This window comes from Vidua chalybeata, chromosome 14, assembly GCF_026979565.1.
Source record: "Vidua chalybeata isolate OUT-0048 chromosome 14, bVidCha1 merged haplotype, whole genome shotgun sequence".
Lineage (NCBI taxonomy): Eukaryota > Metazoa > Chordata > Aves > Passeriformes > Viduidae > Vidua > Vidua chalybeata.
In genome coordinates this window covers 9,821,782-9,847,454 of record NC_071543.1, presented here as the reverse complement: position 1 = coordinate 9,847,454, position 25,673 = coordinate 9,821,782, and the positions used below count along the sequence as shown (strand labels likewise).

General features: G+C 39.6%; 1 protein-coding gene across 1 annotated transcript in view; it reads right to left on the bottom strand.

Moving 5' to 3' along the window:
* The window catches only part of TENM1 (teneurin transmembrane protein 1), a 304,289-nt gene that overhangs the window by 75,311 nt on the left and 203,305 nt on the right, over positions 1-25,673 (bottom strand). The window contains exons 12-15 of the mRNA XM_053955867.1: positions 18,907-19,092; positions 17,829-17,852; positions 15,423-15,569; positions 4,024-4,240 (exon numbers count right to left, since the gene is read on the bottom strand). Of these exons, the coding sequence (XP_053811842.1) occupies positions 4,024-4,240; positions 15,423-15,569; positions 17,829-17,852; positions 18,907-19,092 (574 nt within the window). The remainder of the gene's footprint in view (positions 1-4,023; positions 4,241-15,422; positions 15,570-17,828; positions 17,853-18,906; positions 19,093-25,673) is intronic.

Here is a 25,673-nt window from a genome sequence, read left to right as displayed (position 1 = left end):
ACCTCACTTAATTCCTTCCCTCACAGAGCTTTTAGAGCATGTTCCCTGCAGTGATGTCCCTTCCTAGGCAACTGCCACTTCACGCTTCCTTGCTTCAACATCCATCCTCTTCCCTGATGAGCTGGAGGCCTTGCTACCACTCACTGCTTCTCTTCATCTGAGCAGAGAAACCTCTAAAGATCATGATGTCTCCTCAGTGCACTGTACTTTCTGCCTCTAAGACTTATTCCACACTCTTGTGACTGCCCTGCTTTGCTTTCTCACGGGGGATAACTTGTACTATCTGTCCAACAGCCACCTATTTGTGATGATTGCATAATCTCAGACCTAAGGCTTTCCAAGCTGTTTTAACCTGAAAGTAAGTGCAAAAATGTCTTTTCTAATTTGGTGAAGCTGGGCAAGAACATGTCCCTGATAAGCTGCCTTAGTGTTTTCAAATGCATTAAAAATATTCCCAGTCCCCTGGCAAGCTGTACTAAATCTGCAACTCCAGAGGGAGCAGTTGGCTTTTTGAGAGGAAGATGAGATTCCCAGGGGGTTGCAGGTGGCCCAAAAGAAGTAGGATTCCTCTGTCAATGCTTCATGGGTCATTCCACAAGTAACTGAGGAACTCACTACTTTGTGGATCTCAGGTCTCTGCTGTCAGGCAGTTTGACATCTCTAATTTAAAATATGAACTGAAGTTTAAATTTCAGATGTATTCTTCCAGTACTTGTAAAGCATTTTATTATTGTACCACCATTTTGCCTTGCTCTGCTGCTACTTACCTGCTATTTTTTTGGTTTTGTTTTGAATGTTAAGTCTCCAATAAGCACCTCAGGCTGAGACATTAGGCTCAGATATGGAACTCTGTCAAGCAGCTTGTGAGTTTGCAAGTGTCACATTACCAGAAGATGTCATTTACTGTATTACATTTCTGATTTAAATCTTCAATGAGAGAAATGAAGCTGACGGCTAGTGAGGTACATTCGTTTCTTCCTGCTGACAATGTTGCTGTAAGCAGCATTTGAAGGGTAATTAATTCAGTACCATACACTGGACCCTTTTCGTGGGCAATTTGCAGTGAGTCAAATAGCTTGCCAGCAGCATGCATTGAAACAACAACAACAAAACCTCAGCAAAGAAACAAGCAAAAAACTTTCCTGAGAACAGAAGTTGACAAAAACATTATAATCTGCTACACTCTGCTACATGCAGTAGGTTAAAACCATGCCTGATGTAAGCAAGTACATTTTCATTTATCCAGAATGTCTCTAATCTGCCTTTCAGCATGTCACAGTTCAAGTGGGAATTTGTGAAAACCCAGTGCATATGACATAGCTTTGACAAAACAAAAAATAAAATGTTTTGCAAACATGTAGCCCCTTGACATTATTTTTGGTGTGGTCTTTACCCACGGCTCATGCAACATCCTGACTGTACTGTATAAGTCAAATGTTTAAATATTAGACCTAAGCTAAAGCCCAAGATGCAAATGCAGAGGGATAGATGTCTCAAGCAGCTGTCAGAACAATTATTTTTAGTATTTCAGATTCTTTAGAAAATTCCAGGATATGGTGGAGACCAAACACTTGCAGTCTGAAGGACAGAGATACTCTTCACCATTTTGATAGCTTTCCAAGATCTAATCAACATCATTTTGTCTCCAGCAAGAGACAAAACATCATGCAAACATCACCCATATTAGAGTTCCACCGACTTGTGGTATATCAAAACACTGCACAATGTCATTTGAATCGGAAGACTGAAAACACTGGATAGATGTCTCTCCCTTAATGCTTCTAATGGCCTCCGAGATGTCTTGTAAAGGGAAATGAAAAAAAAAAAAAGAAAAAGGCAGATAGGGCTTTGCAAAATTGGAGCACCAGTGGGAATGGATGGCAGTGCTCTGACATAAATATATGCCACTATTACATCCAATCCTTCCAACATTACATGCTGAACCATCAGTGTTATAAAATCAGTGGCATTGCAGGCAGCCATGAGTTAATATCATCTGCCTAGACACAACCTTTTCAGCAATAGCCCAAAGGAGATTAAAACCCCTCAAGCATTCTTTCCACATAGGCTGGATCACAGATTTCTGATGTTTTTTACTGTAGCAGCAGTTGTCTTTCTATATTTTTTTCAGTAATCTTAATTCCCAGGAGAAGAACTGACACAAGATGACAGTCAGATTGGCAATGTCAGAGGAAGATTTCTAAACAGAAGCACCACAGTTTAGCTATTGCCTCTTTCAGAGACCCTGCTTATCTCTCATCCTTGAGTAAAATTCCAGCAGTTCTTAATAGTATTTGACTTATGGATGAACAATATTTCAACAGCCTGGAAGACTCAAGGATCAAGCAAAGTGTGGACTGAGGAACCCTTTGGGGTGCCCAGTACATTGCAGATTACTGTTGACAAACCTCAGAGACACAGCCTGCCACGAGTCTCCAGGCACTGCCCTGACTCCAAAGATGCAGCCATCCTCATCTGAATCCCAATGATCTTCTCAAACTAACGATGAATTTGTCTACAGTGGGAGGAAATGGTGTCTGGGTGTCAGTGATACACCAATGCCAGCAGAATCCTCAGCAGCAGAAGTCAGAAGCCATGGTGAGGGTGGGCTGCTGCTCCCACATGGAACTTCGCTGCTCTTCAGCCTTCAAAGGCATGGCAGTTATCAGGGTAAAGAAATGAAATACTCAGAAAAAGCTTTTAAATCCAAGTTAAATCCCATCAATGATAGCTTTAAAAGATCAATTCCTTATATCTATAAAAGCGCGTTGATGGGATTATGTACAATCTGGCTGCTAACATTTGCAGTGTCACAGAACACTGTACAGGCAACTTGAGCACTCACCTCCTCTCTGGAAACTCCCCTCTGTGAGGCATTTTGATGAGGAAAATTTTTCAGTGGTGAATTTTGGTTTAAACTGCACACAGAGCCAGCCAAGGACCCTGCCCCAAGTACAGTGGCCTCATTCATAAGTGCAATGCTCCAAGAGACCCACCAGTGGTGGATGCTTCTCATGGAGTTCATCTTCATGGCCTATTGCTCTACATATTTATAACATCCTGTTACATTATTGATAGTGATTAAATGTTTAGGTATTTCAGATCAATAATGACTGTTTACAAATTTACTTTATTAAAAATTAATGCTGAAGAAAAAAGTGCACTGAATTTGTGTGCAGGATTGTGTTGAGGTTGTAAACTAAGTGCTATGCACTGCGAAAATAAATTCTTATGTGCTTATTTCTGGAACATGGTTTATCTAATGCATAGGCCTAGTTGACAGGGTAATAGTCAGGTGATGTGGATGATTTGTGGATCTCTTTGTCAGCATGTAAGTTATAGCTTCCCAAGTGAACTGCAGCATAAAAACTTATGTGCCCCTCTATTCCAAATGTTCAAGAAAATATGTGTTACCAGGTTTTTTGAGCAAGTAAGTGCCTTTTTTTCTACTGCACAGCTCCTTCCTGTTAAAGGGCAAAGCCAATCTCACAAATACTCAGGCATCACTCTACTCTTTGCATAATAACCTGCAGCACAAACCAGTAAACTCCACATTGCTTTATCAAGGTGTAGCAAAACCAAGGAAGCTTTTAAATTATGTGTCTGGATTATATGCAAATGACACAAATTCATTGCACTGTAAATACCAATCAAATTGTACTGGGCAGACAGGTAACTGAAGACAGCAGATATGAATCCAACTTGTCATTCTGCATCCTGCCATTAGGTATGCACAATGGGAAGGGCTGAACATCCCCTGCTGATTTTACAACAGTCAGTCTTGTTAATAAGAGCAGTAGAGTGTGTTGGTGGGACACTTCCACCAACCAGATAGGTAGCAACAACAATCTCATAACCAAGATCCTCAGCTGTTGGGAGTTTAAAGTTTGCTATCCTCTTAAGTATTTTATGAGCACGGGTGAAGAATTCTCAGCTAACCAGGTATCCTATTTTTTCCTGGTTAAACAATTTAATTGCAGTTCTCAATATTCAGAAAAGTCTTTCATTTAAAAGAAGACTCACCTGCTCTCAAAGGAGACATCTCCTGGGATTACATGAGTGCTTTCCTTCCCAATAAGGAATCTGATTCGATCATAGAAGAGCCTTGGAGGGTGCTGAGAGAAGGGTGGTTGGCTGTGCTGAATAAGGTCAAGGGGATCAGGCGAACCCTGGCAGAGAGGACTTGAGTAACAGTTGCTTTGCTGACAACAGTCAGGGTCTACACAGTCTGTCAAGCCATCTAAAATGGAAAGAATGGAAACTTCAGGAAATTGAGCAGTTCTGAGAATAAAGCAGCACATTTATTATCAGAGGGCACAGGAGGGATGTAATCAATGTGAAGACATGCTGATTATGACACAGTCACATTCAATAAAGCATTAACGTACATGCTTAGTCCAGGAGGGTTATTTATCTCAGTCATTAACACTGTATCACCTCACCAAATCCTCACTCAGTGAGAACCTACAAACTAAGTGAAAAGGGAAGAGCAGGACAGTCTTCCCTGCAGACCAGGCAGAAGAAAGTTACTACAATTAGTAGTAATCAGTGCAGTGTGATCCACACTGTGCAGCTGCTCCCTCTAACAGCCCTTTATTGTCAGCACTGCCTGGTCACCCCAGGTGGGACATACACTCACTAACCAGTCCCCAGTAACAAGGTCTGAAATTTACCCAGTTCTCTTAAGTGTCCCCACTGCAGTAGTGAAAAAATGTACTTGTTATGGTTGTCTAACTTCTGTTTTAAGCCCTACAATAGTTTTCCAAGTGGTTTAGGATATTTAATTTTCATTTATTGGTTGCAACACCAGAATGATCCAGAAAGGGCATAATTATAACTACACTCCTGCAGCATGAATACACACCTTGATTCAGGCTCTATCCCAGTGACCAGACAATTACAGTCTTCTCTACAGATGTTTGCACTATGAAGGCAAATTTGGAAAGTGAAAATAAAGCTATTCCTCCTCTGTCCATTGTCAAGTATGAAAAATAAAAGAAATAATAGTTTTTTTCAGAAATCCACATTTCTTCATGGACAAACTTGCAGCAACATTTGTGGGTGAAATTAAGTTACTAAAATATCTAAGCTTATGATTAAAATTGAAGCACTGAAGTACATCTAAATTAAGCACCTAAATAAAACTTCAAATTGGGCTATTGACATTTAATTGTTTTTATCAGCAACTTAGATGTCCAAATTGGCTAAATCACATACTTAATCAGAAACAGATTTAATAGGAGATGATAATATATCCAACAATCTTCTTCAACATCCACTTTATGACTTAGCAGATGTGTTGCTTGCATTTAAAGCAAGATAAAGGTGTTTTAACCTTCAACAAAGACACTTCTTTGTCTTTCTAACAAGGTTGGTCTGAATAAATACAGAGTCATCATATCACTGTATGGCTCTCACTTGTGTTAAAATTTGAATGCTATAGGATCAACATGCTGTCAGATATTTTCATTTCATATTTTGACTTTCTATTTTCTGTTCGTACCAACACTCTGAAGTCTATCAAACTGCACCTCCTCTGGGCAAACTGCACCTCAGGGGTGCTCCTGGAGGGAGCAGGGGAGCTCCTCGAGTTTTGTTGTTGATTTTGATGGGTGTGAGACCAATCCCCAGCCAAGCCTACTGCTTTCTCAACAGAGCTCTGTGTGAATGCCCAGTAAACGGCAGCATAAAACACTGACTTTGAAAAGAAAGCAAAAGCCCTTCTACAGAACAAACACATCTAATGAAATGGGCTTTTCTGGCATCTGAAAATCCTTGCCTGACCTTGAGCAAGAGAATTGCTTGGCTGAGCAAAAAATATTAACAAATCTATCCTCTGCAACTGGGAAATCAGAGCAGGCTAGTTTTTGTAAAGATGAGCCAAGGGCAACTGTAGATAGCTAGCAACAATAATCTAGGACCCTCGGCTCCAGCAGAGCTGGCATGGCTACAGGTCAGTGTGTGCTTTCCACATTCCCCGAATCCTGGAGACAACAGGCATCTGCCAGCAGTGGAAGAATAACTTCACAGGGCAATGTTGAGTTTATTGACTTTGAGTGTAAAAGTCACTTTATATTCAGGAAAGCCTAGGAAGCAACTGAAATCTGCTAGGAAGTCAGTAAGCTAAAACAATAATGGGGCCTCCAGTCTAAACAAAAGCACACAGGAAGGGATGGAGGAGTTCAGAACATAAACCAGAGTAATTTTCAGTGTGCTCTGATGGAAAAAAATAGAGAGTTTTGGGTCGAAACTTGAAGAGCATGCTTGGAACTGCAAGAAAAAAAATATTGTATTATCTATTTTTTTGTCAAGGAATGAAGCTCTCTGTATTCTTAATAAGTGAACCAAAAAGCACCAAGTTACAGATGCTTTTCAGCACATCATCCAAGACCACAAACATTAAAGAATTCTACTAGACTTGAAAATGTCATAAAGACATTGAAATCTCTTTCTGTGGTTTATACTGGTAGTGGCTCTGCCAGGGGAAGGGTTATGGCAGTGACAAGTCTTGTTCGAGGAATCAACAGATTTTCTTGAGGATGCCAATTTCTATAAGCTCACCACTGTCTACCTGAGAAACTTGACAAACATTGGTCTAGCAGATTTTGTGCTAATCAGAAAAAAGCAGCACTTATTTCAGAATAACAGTATCCATGGGGAAGCTATTTTGGAGTAATTTATTCCACACTAGCAATTCTGATTAATTTTTTCCTTGTCAACAAGCTATTAGATGTGGGAAGTGAGCTGACCCAATTCATTTATATAAGAAATAAAAGTGAAAGGTCACAGAAATATTAGAATACGAAGGAAATAGCTACAAAAGTAACACTTAACTATTTTGTGTTTTCTAACAGAGTCCCCATTTTCCTCTGCTTTGGTCAAGAGCTTACATACCTGGTCACCAATACAGCGCATTCAGGCTGTACACAAAAAGAAACCAAGGAAAGGGAAAGCAGTTTTCCATCTTCCAGTCAGACTCAATTTTCCTCTTTTCTTTGCAGCTTTCTTGTCAGCAACATAACTGCCTTATAAACTCTTCCAGGTTCTGCTAATGGAGTTATTTTGGTTTGAATTACTTGCACCTGGTTTCATTTGCCTCTTCAGCCTCCCAGGGCTACAACAGGGAGGGTTCCCCATTAGGAGGCTGTGAAGTCCCAGGAGCACATCTGAACGAGCCATTTTGAGACTGGTGTGTGTCCTAACACCGCTACAAAAGTATGAAGTGCCGCATTCAGCAGGAACAGCTTACAGGCAACAAAGGCTACAGAGTCATCAGAGAAAGAAACTCCTACACAAAAAATCAGTATTAATACAAAGGAGAAGCGTTCTAGGTCACAGACCATCATTCAGGGGTTCTTTTTCTCTCTCATCGTGCGTTTAATAAAAAGTATTTTGATTGATCAGATGGGAATTTATTTCAATCTCCTCTCACAACCATGTAGAATGAAAGAGAAGACACATGTTAGGCTCAGAGAAGATGCTTCATGGGCAGTAAGGCAGAAGTAGCAGCTTCTCTGTGGATGCTTAAAACCATGTATTTGTTTCAGACTACCATGTGTATTTTAGGATAATTAACTATAATTGTCTCTTCCAGCTTTTCTCCAAACAATCAACAAAAATTTAGAAGAGAAACCGACTTACATAGAACTGAAAAATATTTTTATAATTTTGTGAAGAAGTAAAATAACAAAACATATGTTTCAGGGTAAACAGGGAACTCCTAAACCAAAACAAAATCTTTGTTCCACTTTAGACTCATTCAAGACATTGGTTTTAAATGAAACAATTTAAAAGAAAAAAAAATTAAGAAAATCCAAATCTAAGACCTTGAAAGAAAACTCCTATCATTTAGCACAATATCCATCAAAATGGACCAGGTAAACCAGGCTGGTACAGAATCACAAGCTACATATGGAAGCAGGTTGTGATAATGCAGATTGTATTAGTAAGTGCATGTGAGGATAAAATTTTCAACAAGCCAATCCTATTTGAAATGAGATTTTTAATTCAGGAGAATAACCCAGAAAAAAAAATGCCATATAAATCTTGTTTATAAACTATATTGTCAAATCCATTCACTTCAAAGTGCTACAAGTACATTAGTCAGTTCTCAACCAATGGTCACAATTTTAGTTAAATTTCCCTATCAGGGACCAAGTATTAAAAAGCTCACAGTGTTAGTAAATCAGCAGGGTTTCTTTTATATCTCAGGAGACAACAGTCAGGAGTATGAACAAACAACTACAAACAGCAAACACTGTAATTCATACAGCAGGAGAACCCTGTACAATGAAGTTTTTACTGTCAATTACCCCAAAGTGCATCACAGTGTAGGTGCAGACTAAAATGTATTACAGATGTGTAAATGGTTTTGGTTTGTTATTAGCATTTTTAAAATTTATTTTATATGAAAGGCAGGCACATTCACAGTACAGATTTATATAATGAAGTGATTTACATTTTGATGAGTCTGAGATTATGGCTTCCCATCCTCCAGGTACCTTCTTTTGTATGCAAGGACAATGATGAACTGGGGTTTTTGTTTTGAAAGTGAATTAGAAAATTAAAATATGTTTAATATTACTGCTAAAACAGAATTCACAAAGATCGACTTCAGGATAGAAAGCACTTCATAGTACTCTTCAATAATTTAAACAACCTCAAAGAGAAGGCAGAGCATGCCAAAACAAGTTTCTCTGTTTTCAGTCACAGCGCTCCTATCTGCGCTGCAATAGATCACAGAACTAGGACAAGATTTTCCCATTCCTTTGCTGGGGAATAGATTTTTTCAGGAAGCCTTCTATAAGGAATGATATTAATATTTATTGGGTCAGGAGTGTGTGTCAATGGAATCACACAAAGTTTTCCATCAAACAAAATACATTTTCTTGCTTATACAGTTTTTTTTATATATATATATATTCCTTATTCAATATGATGGAAGGGATGTCACAAGTGTGAAATTACTTCCTCAGCTATGCTTCTGCTGCAGTCAGAGAAGGTTCATGTTGTGCTTGGTACAGCACATTTTCTGATGTACACATTGGGCAGCAATCTCTCTTCTACAGGCATCACCTTCAGCAGCCAGAAAAGTTGGCAATGGACCTGTGGCTATGGACCTACCTCTCCACTGGCTACTTTCCAGCAATATATATCTCTCTACTTTCTATGTCTGGCAAAATGCTGCACAGTGAGTGCATTTCATATGTTTTGCATTTGAGCTCTCCACGTGCTGCAGAATACTTGTGTTATCATTAAAATAAAATAACAGTTGGAAATGAAAAAGGCATTTTGTCAGCTCTAAGTTAATTGCAAGAACATTGAACAAGTCATATCTTCTGTGTCTGATACAAACACCTCTGTCACCTACTTTTCAAATCCCAGCATCTCTATTCTTCTCATCCAGCCTTGTAGTACTTGCAATTCATGAGCACAAATATGGCAATATCACAATAACTCATGTTCCTGAAAATGGATCTATATTCATAATTGGTACAAATTTTCTAGATACAATTTCAGGAGCACCTAAAGACAATAAAGAGGCGCTGCATGGGGACACTGGTAAGGGGACAAAGAACAGTGGCTCACACCAGCAGTGGTGGCTTCCCCACCTCACCAGTGAAGAACACAACTTGCACAGCAGCTTATTTTCTATTAAACCACTGAGACACTTTATTAACTGGCTATGAAAATGAAAAATTCAATCAGACTCTACCTCCCATGTTGCTGATGTTAGTTATTTTAATAAACCATCCACTATCATTAAGTTCTGGTGAGGAAAACATAACTAGCAATAAAACTTACAATTGCTATTCTTTTGCTTAAAAGTTCATTAAATGAGCAGAGCTCTCACCCTTTCAATCTTTTTTCACACATGCAGAAGATGTACTGAAATTAACTACCTGGTTAATGTAAACAAATAAATTTGAAGTTTTATGGTAATGTCAAATGCAGAATACTACAAGAAGTGGTGTAGATGCTTATATGGTGCATGAACATGTATGCAGACAGGCTCACAAAGACATCCTAATGATGCACTTGCTCAGTGACATGAAAATCTAATCTCTAGATTAAATACGTCGTGCTCAGTTTTGGGCACCACGACATAAGATATAAAGCCATTAGACAATGTCCAGAGCAGAGCTATGAAGATGGTGAAAGCCATCTAGGGGAAGCCCTAAGAGGAACATCAGAGGCCACTTGGCTTGTTCAGCCTGGAGGAGACTGAGGAAGACCTCATTGTGGTCTTCAACACCTGCAGAGGGACAGGCACTGATCTCTCCTCTCTGGTGACTTGGGGGAACACTATGAAGCCGTGTCAGGGGAGGTTTAGGTTGGATATTAGGAAAAGGTTCTTCACCCAGAGGGTGTAGGGTACTGGAACAGGCTTTCCTGGAAAGCTGTCACAGCACAAAACCTGACAGAGTTCAAGAAGCGTTTGGATAACACTCTCAGATACATGGTGTGATTTTTGGGGCTGTTCTGTGCAGGGTCAGGAGCCACACTTGGATGATGCTTGTGGGTCCTGTTCAACTCAGGATATTCTATAATTCTGTAAGTACCAATAACTTTCATTTTCACTGCTGCAGAGCTACCCAGAGGATGTGTGTGTATCAGTGCACTCCTGCTCCGTCTATACTGATCCCAGTGAGGGCAAGCCAGAGATGGAGCTGTGAGATCTATGTTCAGAACATTTTCACAGAAAGTAAAAAATGGTATTTAAGTGTCTCCTTAAATATTGCCTGTGCTGACTTTATTCACCATAGGCTCAGTTCAGTCTAATTAGTGTTGCCAGGAATCTAAGCAAACAGAATCAAAGAAGAACTTCAGAAGAGACGAAGCAGCAGCAGCAGCAACTGTCAAGAGTCTCTAATGCTTATTCATATGCATTAATTCAAAGTGCCCAAATTGTATCCATAATACATAGCAGGCAGCAGACAGTGAGGCTGTTAACTGGGAACACTGGTGTTTATATAAGGAAACCCATCAGTGTACCTATGGAAAGGCTGTGAGTGCTTTACCCACTGAGTAGCAGCAATGTTTGGTCTTCCACACTCGGGACAATATGAATATATCAGGGTTTTCAGAAACTCTAAGTATCCCTAGAGAGTCCTCGCTGCTCAGCAACAATGAAAACCATTCCCATCAGTATTATTTATATTGGGTAATAATAGCATATTACTTATATATGGACTCAATATCTCTGTGATGGATAGGTTATTAAAACGCCAATGGACGGGTCAGAAATACATCAATATTTTAGCAGCACTGGTTATCAACCCAAGGCTATGCTGAGTCATATATTTCTTTGTGCTTGGAAAAGCTTGGAGAATGCTACAATAACTGTCTGAAGTGACTGAAGGCATATTTGGAAAAGAATTCAAAGCTTGTAGTAAACAGCACTTTCCTTAAAAACAAACAGGCAAGATTGATTCATGAAAGGCAAATGATAAAAGGAGAGGCAGGCAAATTTAAAAGAGATCTGTATCAAAGAAACTAATGGGAGTGACAGGCTGCAACTTTCAGCTTGAGACAAAGACCTGTTTGTGCAGCAGCTGGGTAAGTGTATGTCCAAAAACCAAGCAAATTGTAGCTTGGCTACAACTGAGTGTGGTGTGACCCCTGAGTCACCCCTGGTGTCACACCCCTGGTGTGACCCCCCAGTGCCCTGTGTGTCCCCACATCTCAGCAGTGTGTTCTGCCTCCTGCCCCAAGACACAGGCACCTTGCCTGCAAAGAGCTCAGCAGAGCCTTCTAGAGATCTTCTGGAGCTACTGGAGCTTCCAGTGAATCTAAATTAGTGGCAGGACATGAGGAAACGACCTGCTCAGTGAGCTGAATGGCCATCTTAATAAACTGAAATCATGTCAGTTGAGACAGTGAAAGAAGGAGGATAAGGAATGGGGAATTATGCTGAGGGAAGCCACAGTGAGGGAAAGGCCCCACTGCAAAGGACACCTGCTTGACTCCTTAGCATTTTTTAATGGACATCGCACTGCTAACAGACTGCAGAAGCACTCCATGAGAGCAAGTGCAAACCATGCCATCGTGCATCTGTTATAATGCTAAGACCTTTCCACTGATATTTGTAGTGATATTTGAACAGGTAAACATGCCCTTAAGTCTGCGAGCAGGAAAAAGCTAACAGAGAGTTATGAGCTGGAATGGGAAAGGCAGTTCTGGTACAGCCAGGGAACAAGTGCAGTGAATCCTAATGGGGCTCTAAAAGAAATTGTACTTTCCCTGCCCCCGAGAATAGTTCCACACGTGTTTTATCTTACTCCAGCAGTAACTGCACTGAAGGGATCTTGGTGCTTCAGTGGCTGCAGGACCAGGAAGCCTGTGAATATGCTTATGGCTTTTCTTTATATGATCATATCAGTCCTTAAAAAATGAATTCAAGACTTACCCCCCCCCCCCCCCAAAGCTTTTGTGCTCTTAATACAGGGTAAACAACAACACTAACTCTTCCTCATGCCAATTAAATGACATTATTGAACCGTTATAGTTGGGACTCACCTGCATTTTTTTTACCGTGTCTCTAAGTGTAGTTTTAAATGATAAAAATTTCAGGTTTTCCATCCCCGAAAGTACTATGTGACAAATTAACTGAAAAAATAACTTAAAACTGCGCAAAATTATCCCTTTATCTAAGTCCTAAAATTAGAGTTTGTTTGAAATTATAATTGCTGAACTTTACTACAGCTTTGTTCTTTGGTGGTGACCTCCTCCTCATGAACTTGAAGCCCAATATGAGTGAGATATAAATGTTTGATTTAAACACAACTGGAATGATTAAGACCTTTGCTAGGTGAGAATTCCATGCTTTGGCCTATACAAGGGCACTTAATTATCTCTTGGGCTACATATCACTGACTGTGATCAAATCCTAAGGCCTTAGGAAGCTACCACCTGTCAGCTGTTTAACTCACCTGAGTGCAAGCTCTTAACTCACCTCAGCTTCAGGTGAAAATACTAATAACTTCCATCCTGATGAACCTACTCCAGGTGTGTAACTTGATGGATGGAAACTTGCTATGTCATCATAATATTCTCACAGTCTAATGCTCAACCTCCCAGCAAACAAGACTTAAGAGGTAATGTCACACCTCCTTCCCAATGCCTGCTTTTGCTGTTGTATTGGTATACAAACCCTGAAACACACAGCTTCTGATTTCATCCAACACTGGTATAACTCCAATGACTTTAGGGGAATTTTTCTAATTTATACTTATGCCAAATCAGGTCATACAAACTTCATATATATATAAAGATAAGTGGTTATAATATGTAGATATAATTTTCTTTTCTTATAGGAAATTGTGAAGAAAACTTAATTACATTTAGCCCATCTGTAGTAGTCAGATTAATTAAATATTTCTCTCTGCACTTATCTCTAATTTTAATGTCAACAGAGCTGTCCTAGTCCATGTTATGTTCCCATTAAAAAGGGAAAAGAAAATTGCTTTTAAAACCTGCAGTGAAATGATGTGAAGTGTCTGCCTTAAACTGACAAATTCAAGGAGATTTAGAGTTAAAAGTGCCAACTCTTCCAATAACTCACTGTTATTGCAGAATATAAAGCACCCAAAATCACAGTACAGGGCAGTTTATACAGAGCCAGTTCACAGAGTGTATCAGAAAATGCTTTCCATACATTATAAGCTAAGCAGGGTTTTAGTGGGCAGATTTAAGAGTGCAGGCGGGTGAGTCAGTGGCTCGGACAGCGGGGGAGAGCAGTGACAGATGGGAGAGCACAGGGGGGCAGGGATGCCAGCTGTGGGACCTTGTGTGACAGGGACACACACTAGTGCAGGAGAGCACAGACAGTGGGCAGAGACAGGGCTCTTGGACCTCTTGGAAATAAAGTGGAAAAGGAAGGATATGAGAGGACTAAGGCGATTTTGAATAGGGTTCAGAAATGAGGAAGCCTTTGCCAAAGGACAGCAGGGTCTTAGAGCCCACAGGATACAAAATCAGAAGGTCTCAAAATATATCTGTAAATGAGGAATCATCACTGAGTCAGAACGTTTCTATTGAGGTCCCACAGTGACCTCAGTTCTTGGACCTACATCAGGCTTAATTTATCAATGACCTAGAAGAAAACAGACAATCATCATCCAAGGTTTGCCTCTACAGTCAAGTGTAAGATCTCACCCAGGACACTGATATGGTCTTTAGGTGTGACACAATAAGATAATATGCATTTTAATACATCTCCATGTGCAATCTAAGAAAAAAAAATTACCATGTTTGGGGCTGATCATAAAATCATAGAACTGTATGGGTTGGAAGGGACCTTAAAGATCACCTTGTTCCAACTGCCTGCTGTGGGGAGGGACATCTTGCACTGTTGCAGGTTTCTCAAAGCCTCATCCAACCTGGCCTTGAATCCACTCTCTGGATGAGAAAGCTGCACAGCTCTGAGGATGGGACAAGTACACGGTAAAGGGTGGTAACAGGTGAAGGAGAGAAAAGCAGAAGTCCTTGACTGTTCAGTAAATAAGTATTCCTAAAACAGATAGGAAAAATTAACTCTGAGAGAAACCATTCAGGAATATTGTGGCTTCTCTTCCACTGGCAAGTTTGAAATAGAGGTGGATGTTTCTTCTTTAAAAAAAAAAAAGGTTCCAGCTCTTGTATTAGAACAAACTAATATTGGAAAGAAAGCAGAGACCAATGTATGAAAGAACTACGTTTTCCCCAGCAAACCTAAAACTTATGCAACCTTAGAATGAAATCAAGATCACAGAGAACTGAGGGGAGCATCTAGTGCCAAATGCCCTTGGTTCAACTGATAAAAAGGAGCAAATTATTATTTCAGTACAGGGCTCTTTTTACAGTACTTTCCAAAATCTCTTCTGCACACTTTCTACACTAGTTTCCCCAACAGTCCTTCAAAAGTAGATAATTGCAAGAACATGTGCTGTGTCTCAGTAGAAATATTAAGAGAGACTAATGTTAAAAGCAACTGCAAATGTGCAGTTTATGCTGCAAATATATTAAATTAATAATAATAGAAGACTAACTGGATGCGTTTTGACAGGCACGGAGGTTTTTTCCATTTGGATATCTCTTGGCTGTTTTTTCTGAAAGACTGACAGAATTATGAGGAAGAATAGAAAGGAGATACAGGAAATTATCTATTACACTTTTGTTTTGTTTTGCTTTTTATGAGAAAAAAGCAAATACTGGGATGGTAAATATGGCCACAGATATTTTCTGCCTTCAGTAGCATCCAGCACAAGGGTCTGTTCCCTCACTGTGCTACTTCAGATGAAGTCAGTGGAACAACTGTCTTGAGCAAACAGACAAACATTGGCATTTTGTGATAAAAAGGCAAGCATACACCAAAACTATGGATTTAAATGGCAGTCAAGGATGTGACAGATAAACAGAGACACATGAATTATGTATCATACCTCCATCATTGTCCAGGTTATCTGCACACACCATTTCCATGACAACGTTACATCCCGAGCCACTCCAGCCCACTTGACAAACACAGTGCCACCCATTCTGATCAAGAGTGCACCTCCCATTTCCATAACAGAGACCTGGGCAACCATCTAAAACAGAAAGTGTGAAAAAAAAAAGCCTTCATGAAGGGATATTTTCAATTTTGCAGTTGCAATTATTCATTAACATTCTTACTTCTAGCACCGCCTTCAAACGATCACAGCTTGGGAGCCACTTACATTTCTGGCCAAATATGGAAAAATTCCCAACTCTGTCCTTCCCTTTGCTTGCCTAAAAGTAGTTTCTCAGTGAACAATGAGGATTTTTTTAGTGTTTAATATTTTGTGCACAGGAAAAAAAGTGAGTAAAGTCATGCTATAAAGTTCTGAAGTCATGTCCATCTCTTTCTCTATTGAAAAATAAACTGTAGTTCACTAACAATATCACACACACATATCAAGATTTATATGAGAGATACACATGGAAAATATTGTCTAAATGACAAACTGGCATCTGTGGACATAATCCTACACATTGCAGGGAGTGGAAGTGACCTTTTTATTCTGTTCATAAATACTCATCTGACTGAGAAAAAGCCAATTTGATTTATGCTACAACACACTCTTTCCACAGAAGGCAATTGAGGGAGCACTGCCTTCCTGTTCCACTTTCTTCCTTTATAGCTGATTCCAACAGGACCAGCACATGCCCTTTGGTGGTGGTGCTGATTCTAGATCAAAACTGGACCAAGGACTGTAGCATCCTCTTGATTATAGACTTGCAAGCTCTGAATCAATAGTAATTTGGACATTCACATGTAGATTTCCTGCCTGTAAGAGTGAGACAGGAACAGTCTCTTGGATGTGTACACTCATGTCCATCTGCTTGCATAGTGCAGTGCCAGCTCAGACATTTGTCAGATCCTCACCATGTCACACATGGAGCCAAAGGACAATGGATAAAGCTCGGCAGCAAGTTTGACAGAGTGAGCGGCATCACTTCTAAGCTGGCTCCTTTCTTTTGGCCAGGATGGACATGCAGGGTCTGAAAGCCCCTGTGCACCTGATACTGATCATCAACACATAGGTGTTATCAGAGAGAGGGTTTTTTTGAGGAGGAAAGAATCAGTGCCTGACAGCCCCAAGATGCTCCAAATTGAGTTTGGAGGAGCCAGTCAGAGCGTCTGGTCTGTCAGGCTGTGATTCACAGCCCCACATGCAGCACATTTCCTGGTAACTTTACATGAGACACATGATCTCCCTCCTTCTCACCCTTGGTTCAGTTTAAAAATCACATCTGCAAACAGAGGAATCTGAGAGTCTGACTCTTGCTCAGAAAAACTGGAGATGGGTGGCACAATTTTCTCACACTGAGTTATGGAAGATGCTATTCCAAAACAACATGAACTTGGCAACCATCAGAGATACAATAAAAACCTCTTTCAGGGAGTTGGGGGAAAGGGCAGGATGTGAGAGCTCTTTTGGGTAATGTGGATGTTTTTCCACTTTCAGTCACTGTCCTGCTGAGTTAATTAATTTCTTGTACATGGTTATATTTTGCTGCTGTGTATGCTACTGTGTACTATGTATACCCTCTAAGTCTAAAAATGCAATAAAATGAATGGTTACGTGCTTTTATTATTATCTAATTCCAAAGAAATAAAACACGAAACAGAAAAGAAGCACTGAGATCTTTCTGAACGAATGGCTAGTTTGGTATTTCAGTGAGCAGCATTTTTGGCAGGGGCTGTGCACCACTGCTCTGCCTGGCGTGGGCCAGGCAGAGGGACTGCTGCCACCCTGGGGAAGGCGCTCACACTGACCTGCGGCGAGACACGGGGGTCAAATGAACAGCACCAGACACAAAGCAACATCAAATATAACTCTTGTATCAAATGATCTGAAGAGAACTAGATCACATCTGGCACAGACAGCTTTAGAAAACAAGATTACTGCTCTACCAAAAGAAACTTACTTCAAGCATAATTGACAAAAGAATACTTTTTTTACTTCTTATGGGAGACAGTATCAACACAAACTTTTTAGCAAGTTCTCAGCTCTGGCATTACTTTGGATGGTAAACAAGAGCAAAAAATGGATTTGCACAGCACATCAGATGGCCCTGTAAAACACGCTTACATTGGTAGAACTTTGCAAATGAGTTGAGCACATATTAAAAACTGCATTTTCTGCAGTCAATCTCTGTGTGTGCATATATATCTATATATATCTCCATAAACAAATGTGTCATCTATTCTGGGAATCTAGCAGTACAGAAGCTCAAACAAAATGAGTAACAGAAAACACTCCATTCCCAATACTTTTGTATATTTTCATTATTTTTTTGGAATGCTGATATGAAAAACTTACCTTGAACAGCATCTAAGTAGTGAGCTTAAAAAAGAAAAGAACAAAACTGAGATGGATCAAACTTCTGTACCAAATGAAAATACATTTGCTTATGGCTTGACACCTGGGGGTTAGATATAAAATGTCTCCCTCTTCCTGCAGGCAGATCTATTCCTGCTGCTGTGACCAGAGCACTGTGTTTGTGATCGTTCTCCATTTGATGACAAGCGTGCAGGGACCACACCTGGCACTGCCTACAATGTGATCAGCAGGTCTTTTTATGTTTTTAAGTATTTTGGTCCTTCACTGGATTTGCTCTAAACAATCTTCAGAAAATTAGGCTGTTCTTCCATCACAAACCTAATTCTTGATTTAGCGAATCTGATTTAGTGAATTCCAGAGCCAGAGAATGAATTATATTAAAATACTCCAGATAAAGATAACACATTCTAGAATTTTTTTCAAGAAATAAATGTGAGACCTTACGCTGCTCATCTCTGAAAATTAGATAATAATCTCACTTTGGGACGTTTTAGGGAGAAACAGTCTTAGACTTTGCAAAAAACTGTTGAATTTCATTAAAAATATAACTATTACATTTTTTAGAGTAGACTAATGACTTCTAAAAAGATCTGAAAGCTTTACCTTATTAGGAATATTGTTAGCAGTCAGCTCTAGGAAAAACACCATTAGCAGTAAGTAAAATATGTAAATCCTCAGACAGAAAGGCAAGAGATTTAATGCAAGAATTACATTAGGTAAATAATAGCTTAGTCTCACACCTTCTACTTTTTAAACATTTTTTTCTTTCCTGACTACAAATTCACATATGAACACATCCCAAAGATAAGTTAGGACTGAGCTATCTTTCCTTTCTGTGGTTTTTTTTTTTTAATTAATTAATCTGTTATTTCCTCTATACAGAAAGCTGTGCCACATTGCTGTTCTGTGGGACAGAGTGCAGAGGCACCTTTTTTACACCTGCCTGGACTCTGAGTTCTGCTTTTCCAAATAGATTTCAATCAGAATGATGGCAATCTGTGTAGGACTGGATTAAGATTTTATGTATTTCATTTCTTGAGGTAGAAAAGCCCCTTACCAATGGTGCAGTGGTCCCCTTCCCATCCTGGGCTGCACTCACACTTCCCATCCTTGCACTGCCCGTGCTCGGCACAGTGGGAGTGGCAGGTCCGTTCTTCACAGGTGGGTCCCACCCAGCCCTCTTCACACTGGCATATCCCTCTGGAGCAGACACCGTGGCTGCCACAGTCCAGGGTACAGAGCTCTGCACAGAAAAACAAAAGTACACCACGTGGAACAGCACTGTCATACTGCAAATCAACTTTGCATCAAGACTAATTCACTTCTGTATGAATATCACTCATCAGCTGGATCAAACATGGGATTTTATCACTCATTACAGACCTTAAGCAATCTGGTTCCCTCCTTCTTTAGCAGTTGTCAGATCATTTATTTTTTTGGGGTGGGGACTGCAAATGATGGCTTTGCAGAGGGCAGAGTAATAAGTCTGAAGCAGACAAACAACGGCACGAAGAAGTCCGTATCCTTTGACTAATTCTTCTGAGACTCAATTCTAAAATCTCTTACAAACTCAAATATTGTGAACTGAATTAAAGGATAAAGTAGCACATAAAATATATATAAGCAAACCAATCTTTTAGATATTAAAATGTTTTTAGGGATGACAAAAAGGCCTTCACTTGCAGTACAGAGAGCCACCAGAAAAGGAGACGAGGCAAGCACTCTGACAGCAGCATGTAACATTACATGACTAGTTCTTGAAATGACTTTCAAGAATTCAGACTTTTTTTTCCTTCCTGACCTTCATGAGTCAACTGCTAAAAAACCAGGAAAGCTGTTTCAAATAATATCTCCTTCATTGCCCTCGGAAGAATTTCTCTACCTGGGCACTGTAGAACAGCCCTGATTGTGAAGTGGTATGAAAGTCCTGAATTGTTTCAATACATCACCATACGCTAATTGCAATTCTACTTCTATGTATACTAAAGCTGTTCTGTGAAAAGAATGGTTTCATTATAGAAAGGTTCCATGTAGTTTGAATTTATTTAGAATACTTATTGTAAAGACACAGAATTTGCTTGTTATCCTGCAATTAACCTGCTACAGAAATGTCTCTTCCTTCTTCCTCTCGGAAAGCAGCTGATTGCACTTAATGTATAAGCCAAACATTAGTGTCTGCTCTGATTTCAAATGTCAGAGGTACATATTTAGTTGTGGAAGAATTTTTCCCTTGGCAGATTTTAAACAATGATCATTTAGATCTTGGAACTATTGTATATAAACATCCTTAAACGCATTTGTAGTGACAAATGCTGTCACTTACATACCAAGAAAAGTTTTTAAAGTTTAAATTGAAATCTTATCTTCCAATCATTTTAACACAAAGGAAAAAGCAGCACAGAGCTGGAACAGCACAGTGACATGAAAGACATGCTGGGCTCTGTCTTGAGTGAGAGCTTAGTCCTTATTTTTGTTAATAGCCAGGGTAACAGCACAATGCACAATCAAAAGGATGAGTGAGTGACAAACTGCAAGAGCATTGTCCATCTCAAATTCAGAAGCAGAAGGCATGATAAAGAACATCACATAAAATTCAGTAAAAGCAACTGCAAAGTACTGTCCTTAGGAAGTCAAAATCAGCTATATAGAAAATAATAATATTTAATATTCAGACAAGGAGTTGTGTTGTACTGGAGTACAAGATAAAAATAATTATCTGATGATATGATTCTATGATATTCCTGAAAACAATATGTAAGACAAGAAAAGAGACTGCTCTGCTATATCAAAATGAAAAACTGCGCTGAGTCTGGGCATTATACCTTAGAAAGTCTTGATTGCTGCCTGCTGATCATGTATTCATCTACTGCTTCATGCCTTGGACTGCCTGCCTGCAGGTACTGGAAAGGTTTTCTTCCCCCTTGCTGCATAATTTGTCTTGGCTCTTTTGTTTTGTTACTTGTTTGTTCCTTGGAAACTTGGGAGGTCACTTGGAGGACTACAGGAGGACTTGCTTTCTTATTCCATTGGTACTGAAGATGTCCAAATACTTGCTCCTATGTTTAGGAAGTAAATTGATCCCACCAGATCACGAAAGCATCCCCAAGCACTCCCCAAGCAGACTAGCAGAGGATCACTGATTTTATTTGAACCTATTGTTCCAGCTTGGGCACCAGCCTACTCCTAAAGTTAAATCTAGAAAATACTTTAAGAATTTAGGCTGCTAGAGGGACGTGTTTGATCTCCCCTGATCTCCCTCTAGTTCATTATAATTATTGTTTTTGATATTTTACTTAAAGTGGCAAAGATTGTTAAGAGGATATTAAGAAATATTGTGTAGTTTACAATATACTGAGGTAAGTGGAACTGGTGGTCTTTTTGACCCTCTGGATTGACATTCTACTACACAGATTTTTGCAGCTTTGGGACTGAAATACAGAAATGGCAATGGCTGAAGTGGGTAAACAAAGCAATACATAGAACTTCTGACCCCGTCAGCAGTGCTAGCAGCTCCTGCCTCTTCTCTGCCTGTAGACAGATCCAAGAACCAGCTGTGGAAAACCTTGAACACATTCCCACACATGGCATGCATGGCTGCACCCCATGTCTGTCTACCCTGCACAATCTAATCATGACAAACTCATCTTCCAAACAAACAAAAGAAATAACAGCATGGAGCTGAAGGCAATGTAGACACATTCCTACCACAGGAACAGATCTTGCACACATTTCCCTTTTAAAACTAAAAAATTAAACAGACCTTAATGTGTTAGAAAGTTTCCCACTGTTTTCCCTACACATGGAATACAATGTTTAAACACAACTTAAGGTCCTAATCTTTAATGAAGTGGAGATTCTAGATTACCTATCTTATTAAAAAATATCCTAGATCAATACATACAGTCTTCACTCATAAGGCTTCTTTTTCTTGTTCTGTTTTCCAACACAAGAGCATACTTGGAATTACATACCTAGTTCTTGCATTTCCTTCTAAAAATTATATTTTTCCCCAAACTATTGATTCTAAATGTTCTTTAATGAAAACCAAACCCAATTCTGTAAGCACCAGATGTAACAAAATGAGGTTTCTTAGTTTGGATCAGACACTTTCCTCAGCTACCCTAGCTGACCTGCAGTTCAGCTAATTCACACTTTGTCATCACTGAGGCAACCATGAGACTTTCTTTTTGGTGATTTCATAAGCCTTCAGAAGTGCTGTTTACCATGATAATGTATTCTTCTGCCAAGCAAATCCAAGATTCTCCACAGACTTCTCATGCAAAGAAAGGCAAATCAAGCCTAATGTCATCCTATTAATGCTGTGGTAAAACATGCAGCTTTAATCCACAGCTAATTCAGACAACTAAGATCAAAAAAAGGATTATCAGTTCAGGTTGTCCTGCTTTTAAATGCAAAACTATTTCTTAACTCCTCCTGCAGATAAACAAGCCCAGAAACCTTTATGTAGCAGTGAGCCACATTAGCATTTGTGTTTGTAGTATTGAGGGTTTCTGCCAGAGACTGGACAAAATGAGATACTCCAGTGAGTGCTCAGGGACCAACTGCAATGGGAAATTACACAGTAACTTTAACTAGGTAAATAGCTTCAAATAAAGCTGATGTGGCAAAAATTCACACAGAAATGAAGTTGGACAGCAAGTCAGACATGACTGGAGCATATTCCTCCTTTCAAAGCAGTTGGTCCTACAGGACACAGAAGCACCACAAAATGCAGCAGAGCCAGCACAGTGGGGAAGGGCTTTGAGCTGTGGGTCAGCGCAAGCAGCTGAGACAGCCAAAAATGTCTTCTCTGATTGAAACAGGTATTCCACTGCTCCTCCTCTCCATCCATCTCGTGGCTCTGTGATCCCTGCCTAGCGCTTAGCATGGGAAACTGGCGAGATGCTTTAGATCATGGAACTGTCAGATAATTATTTGGTTTGTTTTCCTGGGTTAATACCTGACAGCTAGCTGAGCTAAATCAGCCCAAGGAGAGATCAAAGCAGCAATACAGGCAGGACGAGGGAAAAGATGCAAATCCCAGCCTGGACAGAGACTGTCCTGCTGAGGAGCCACAAGCTGTGCCATCATCTAAATGCAAAGGACAAGAGCAAAGAGATGACTTCTGTAAGGTAACAAGGGAGGCAGGTGACAAGAGGTACTGTCTGGATTAGTTGACTCAGGGATATTACACCACAAGCCTTTACTTGTGCTGTTCCATTAATTGCCATTCATTCTTACCATGTACAGTGCCACGCTCACAATACCTTAGCTCCTGCACCATGTTGGTGTTTAGGCTTACATAAACCCATCTCTGCCCTGCCACTCCTCTGTGTCATGCTTTAGTGGGACATAGACCTGCCTGCCTGAGCTCTGGACAGCAAGCTGGGTTGCAGCAATCTGGGTTACAGGCTGGTCTGTGGCTGAGACCCACTCCTCAGCACATGGGAATTTTCAGGGTTCCCAGGACACCAAGTCACCCAAATTCACAGTAATTCATGGCCCCGTGTCAGTTTTTGTACCTTTACACTTTGAAATCCAAACAAGGTTCTCTAAATGTAGGCCTGGAAAGTTAATTTTGTTGTTGAAAAAAGCCCAGCCATGCAGAGTCACTGTGAGCATTGTGCTGGCAGAGTGCCGGGGGCTGGCCTCAGCTGACCCCAGCAGCTTCCCTCAGACTTTCATCAAATACAGTTTGCATCAAATCTAAAATTCCAAGTCCTTAGACTCACACCAATTAATGAAGAAGAGACTTAAAAAATGTTCAGTTCAGTCTAGAATTTTTACTGATATGTCCTCAATTCTGTATGCTCATTAATTTCTTGGAAAAAGGCAAATGTGAGCTGTGAACCATTATTTGTACATATTCTTGAGGAGGAGACAAATAGTTGATCATTCCTGAACTAATCTAAAAAGCATTAAAAATTCACTCCACACTCTTCATTTTAATTACCTAAGTCAACAATGAGTTCTTTCAAATGTGTTTTATAATAAGTTCCTACTTATGTGTTATGAAAAGGGAAATTAAAGCTAAATATTTTATAATTTGTAATGATAGGGAAGATTTTAATGTTAATTCAACATGTGTCAGAAATAACTCCTAGAAAATCATGTTAAGAATACAAAACTATATGTAAACAAAAGTGGCCAAATACTACGAAACACTCATTATACTTTTGTTCAGTGGTCAGTCTTGATTTACAGATAGTCTAAACTTTCAATATTATATTAATAATTTTGCTATCCATTTTTTAATAAGAGGTTTTCCATAAAGATTAGAAATTAATCTACCCTGACTTTTACCCAATAAGCTTAACTGCTAGAGGCAGCAAAAAAATAACCTATCTAGACTGAATAAAGAAGTTTTTTCAATTTAAATATACATTACATTTAATAAGTTTGCATGATAATTTCAACATGTTCCTGAGCTTTTTAAATTACCTTCCTGCTGTGTCCTGGAGACAACACTGTTCTGGCTTTTATTTTCAGCAATTGCCTTTATTAATATAATTTTTTACACCACAAGAGAGTTCAAAAATGTAAGGATTTAGGAGTTTCAAAACTTGAGCTTTTTTTTTTCTTTAAAACCTAATGGAAATTTGTTCCCCTTAAAGAAGGTTACCTAGGAGTGCACAGTAGAGCTTTTATGCAGACATCAAGTTGTACATATCTGTACTAGAAGAGATGTTATTTTTATGGTACAGCTTATCCTATTTTCCAAATTTACATAAATTTCTTTGGCAATTTGGATATTAACTGCATCTGAGCTTTCCCATCAGTGTCACAGAATGTTAGTTAGGTGTGTAATTTTTTACATTCTTAGCCACAGCTATGCCAATAAACCATCCCTGGAAGTGTTCAAGGCCGGGCTGGATGGGACTTGGAGCATCCTGGTCTTGCAGATGATGCCCTTGCCCATGGCAGGGGAGCTGGAATTGGATCATCTTTAAGATATCTTCTAACCCAAACCATTCTGTGACCTATGATCAAGCAAGGGACAGCTTTTTTGTGTTACTGCAACACAGCAGTACTACATGGGTTATACTAGTGTCCAGTGGGACTGGCTCTTCAAGCTTGAGGTGAAAATCAAAGGGATTTGCAAATGTCTTCAAAACATTAATGCTACAGTCCTGCTCTGTCAGTTGCCAGGTTTTCTGAACATGTTCCCTTTGAAAAACTGAAATCATGTTCCCGTGTGGAGAGGCAGCAATGGTGCCCATCTCTTCCCTATCCTCCACACCACTGAGGAACACGTGATGGGAACTTGCCACAGAACTTAATGTGAAATTTAGTACCACCAAAAATAAATCAATATGATAGATTATTCCCAAATGACTGATCTATTTTAACATAAATTTATAAAGAATAGAGCTGCAAAAGACTTCACAGGATCATCTATTATGGTTTCAAATGAAATCATACCTGGCATCCCTGAAAAGCTCCCAGCAACAGAGAACAGGACAATACTGTGACAGGCAATTCATACCACTATCAGACCATCTTCACAAACAAATATTCTCTCAATCTGAGTTTCTCTTGCTGCAACATTCCTTATCCTTCTCTTCATGCATTGCATGCTAATATCTGACACGGAAATATATTAAAGGTCACTTCACATTACCACAACAATGTGCTACAGTTGTGTGAATAAATTCAAAGCAATTCTTTCTGCAAAACTATTGCATTGAATTTATTATCATATATCTCTCCAAAATAATTTTCACAGTCATTTCCGAAGATTCTGTCCTTGCCTAAAGTGGGACATGGTGGCCCATCCCAACAAAAGACTCAAAGAGTGAGATTCATCTCACCTGACCTGAAACA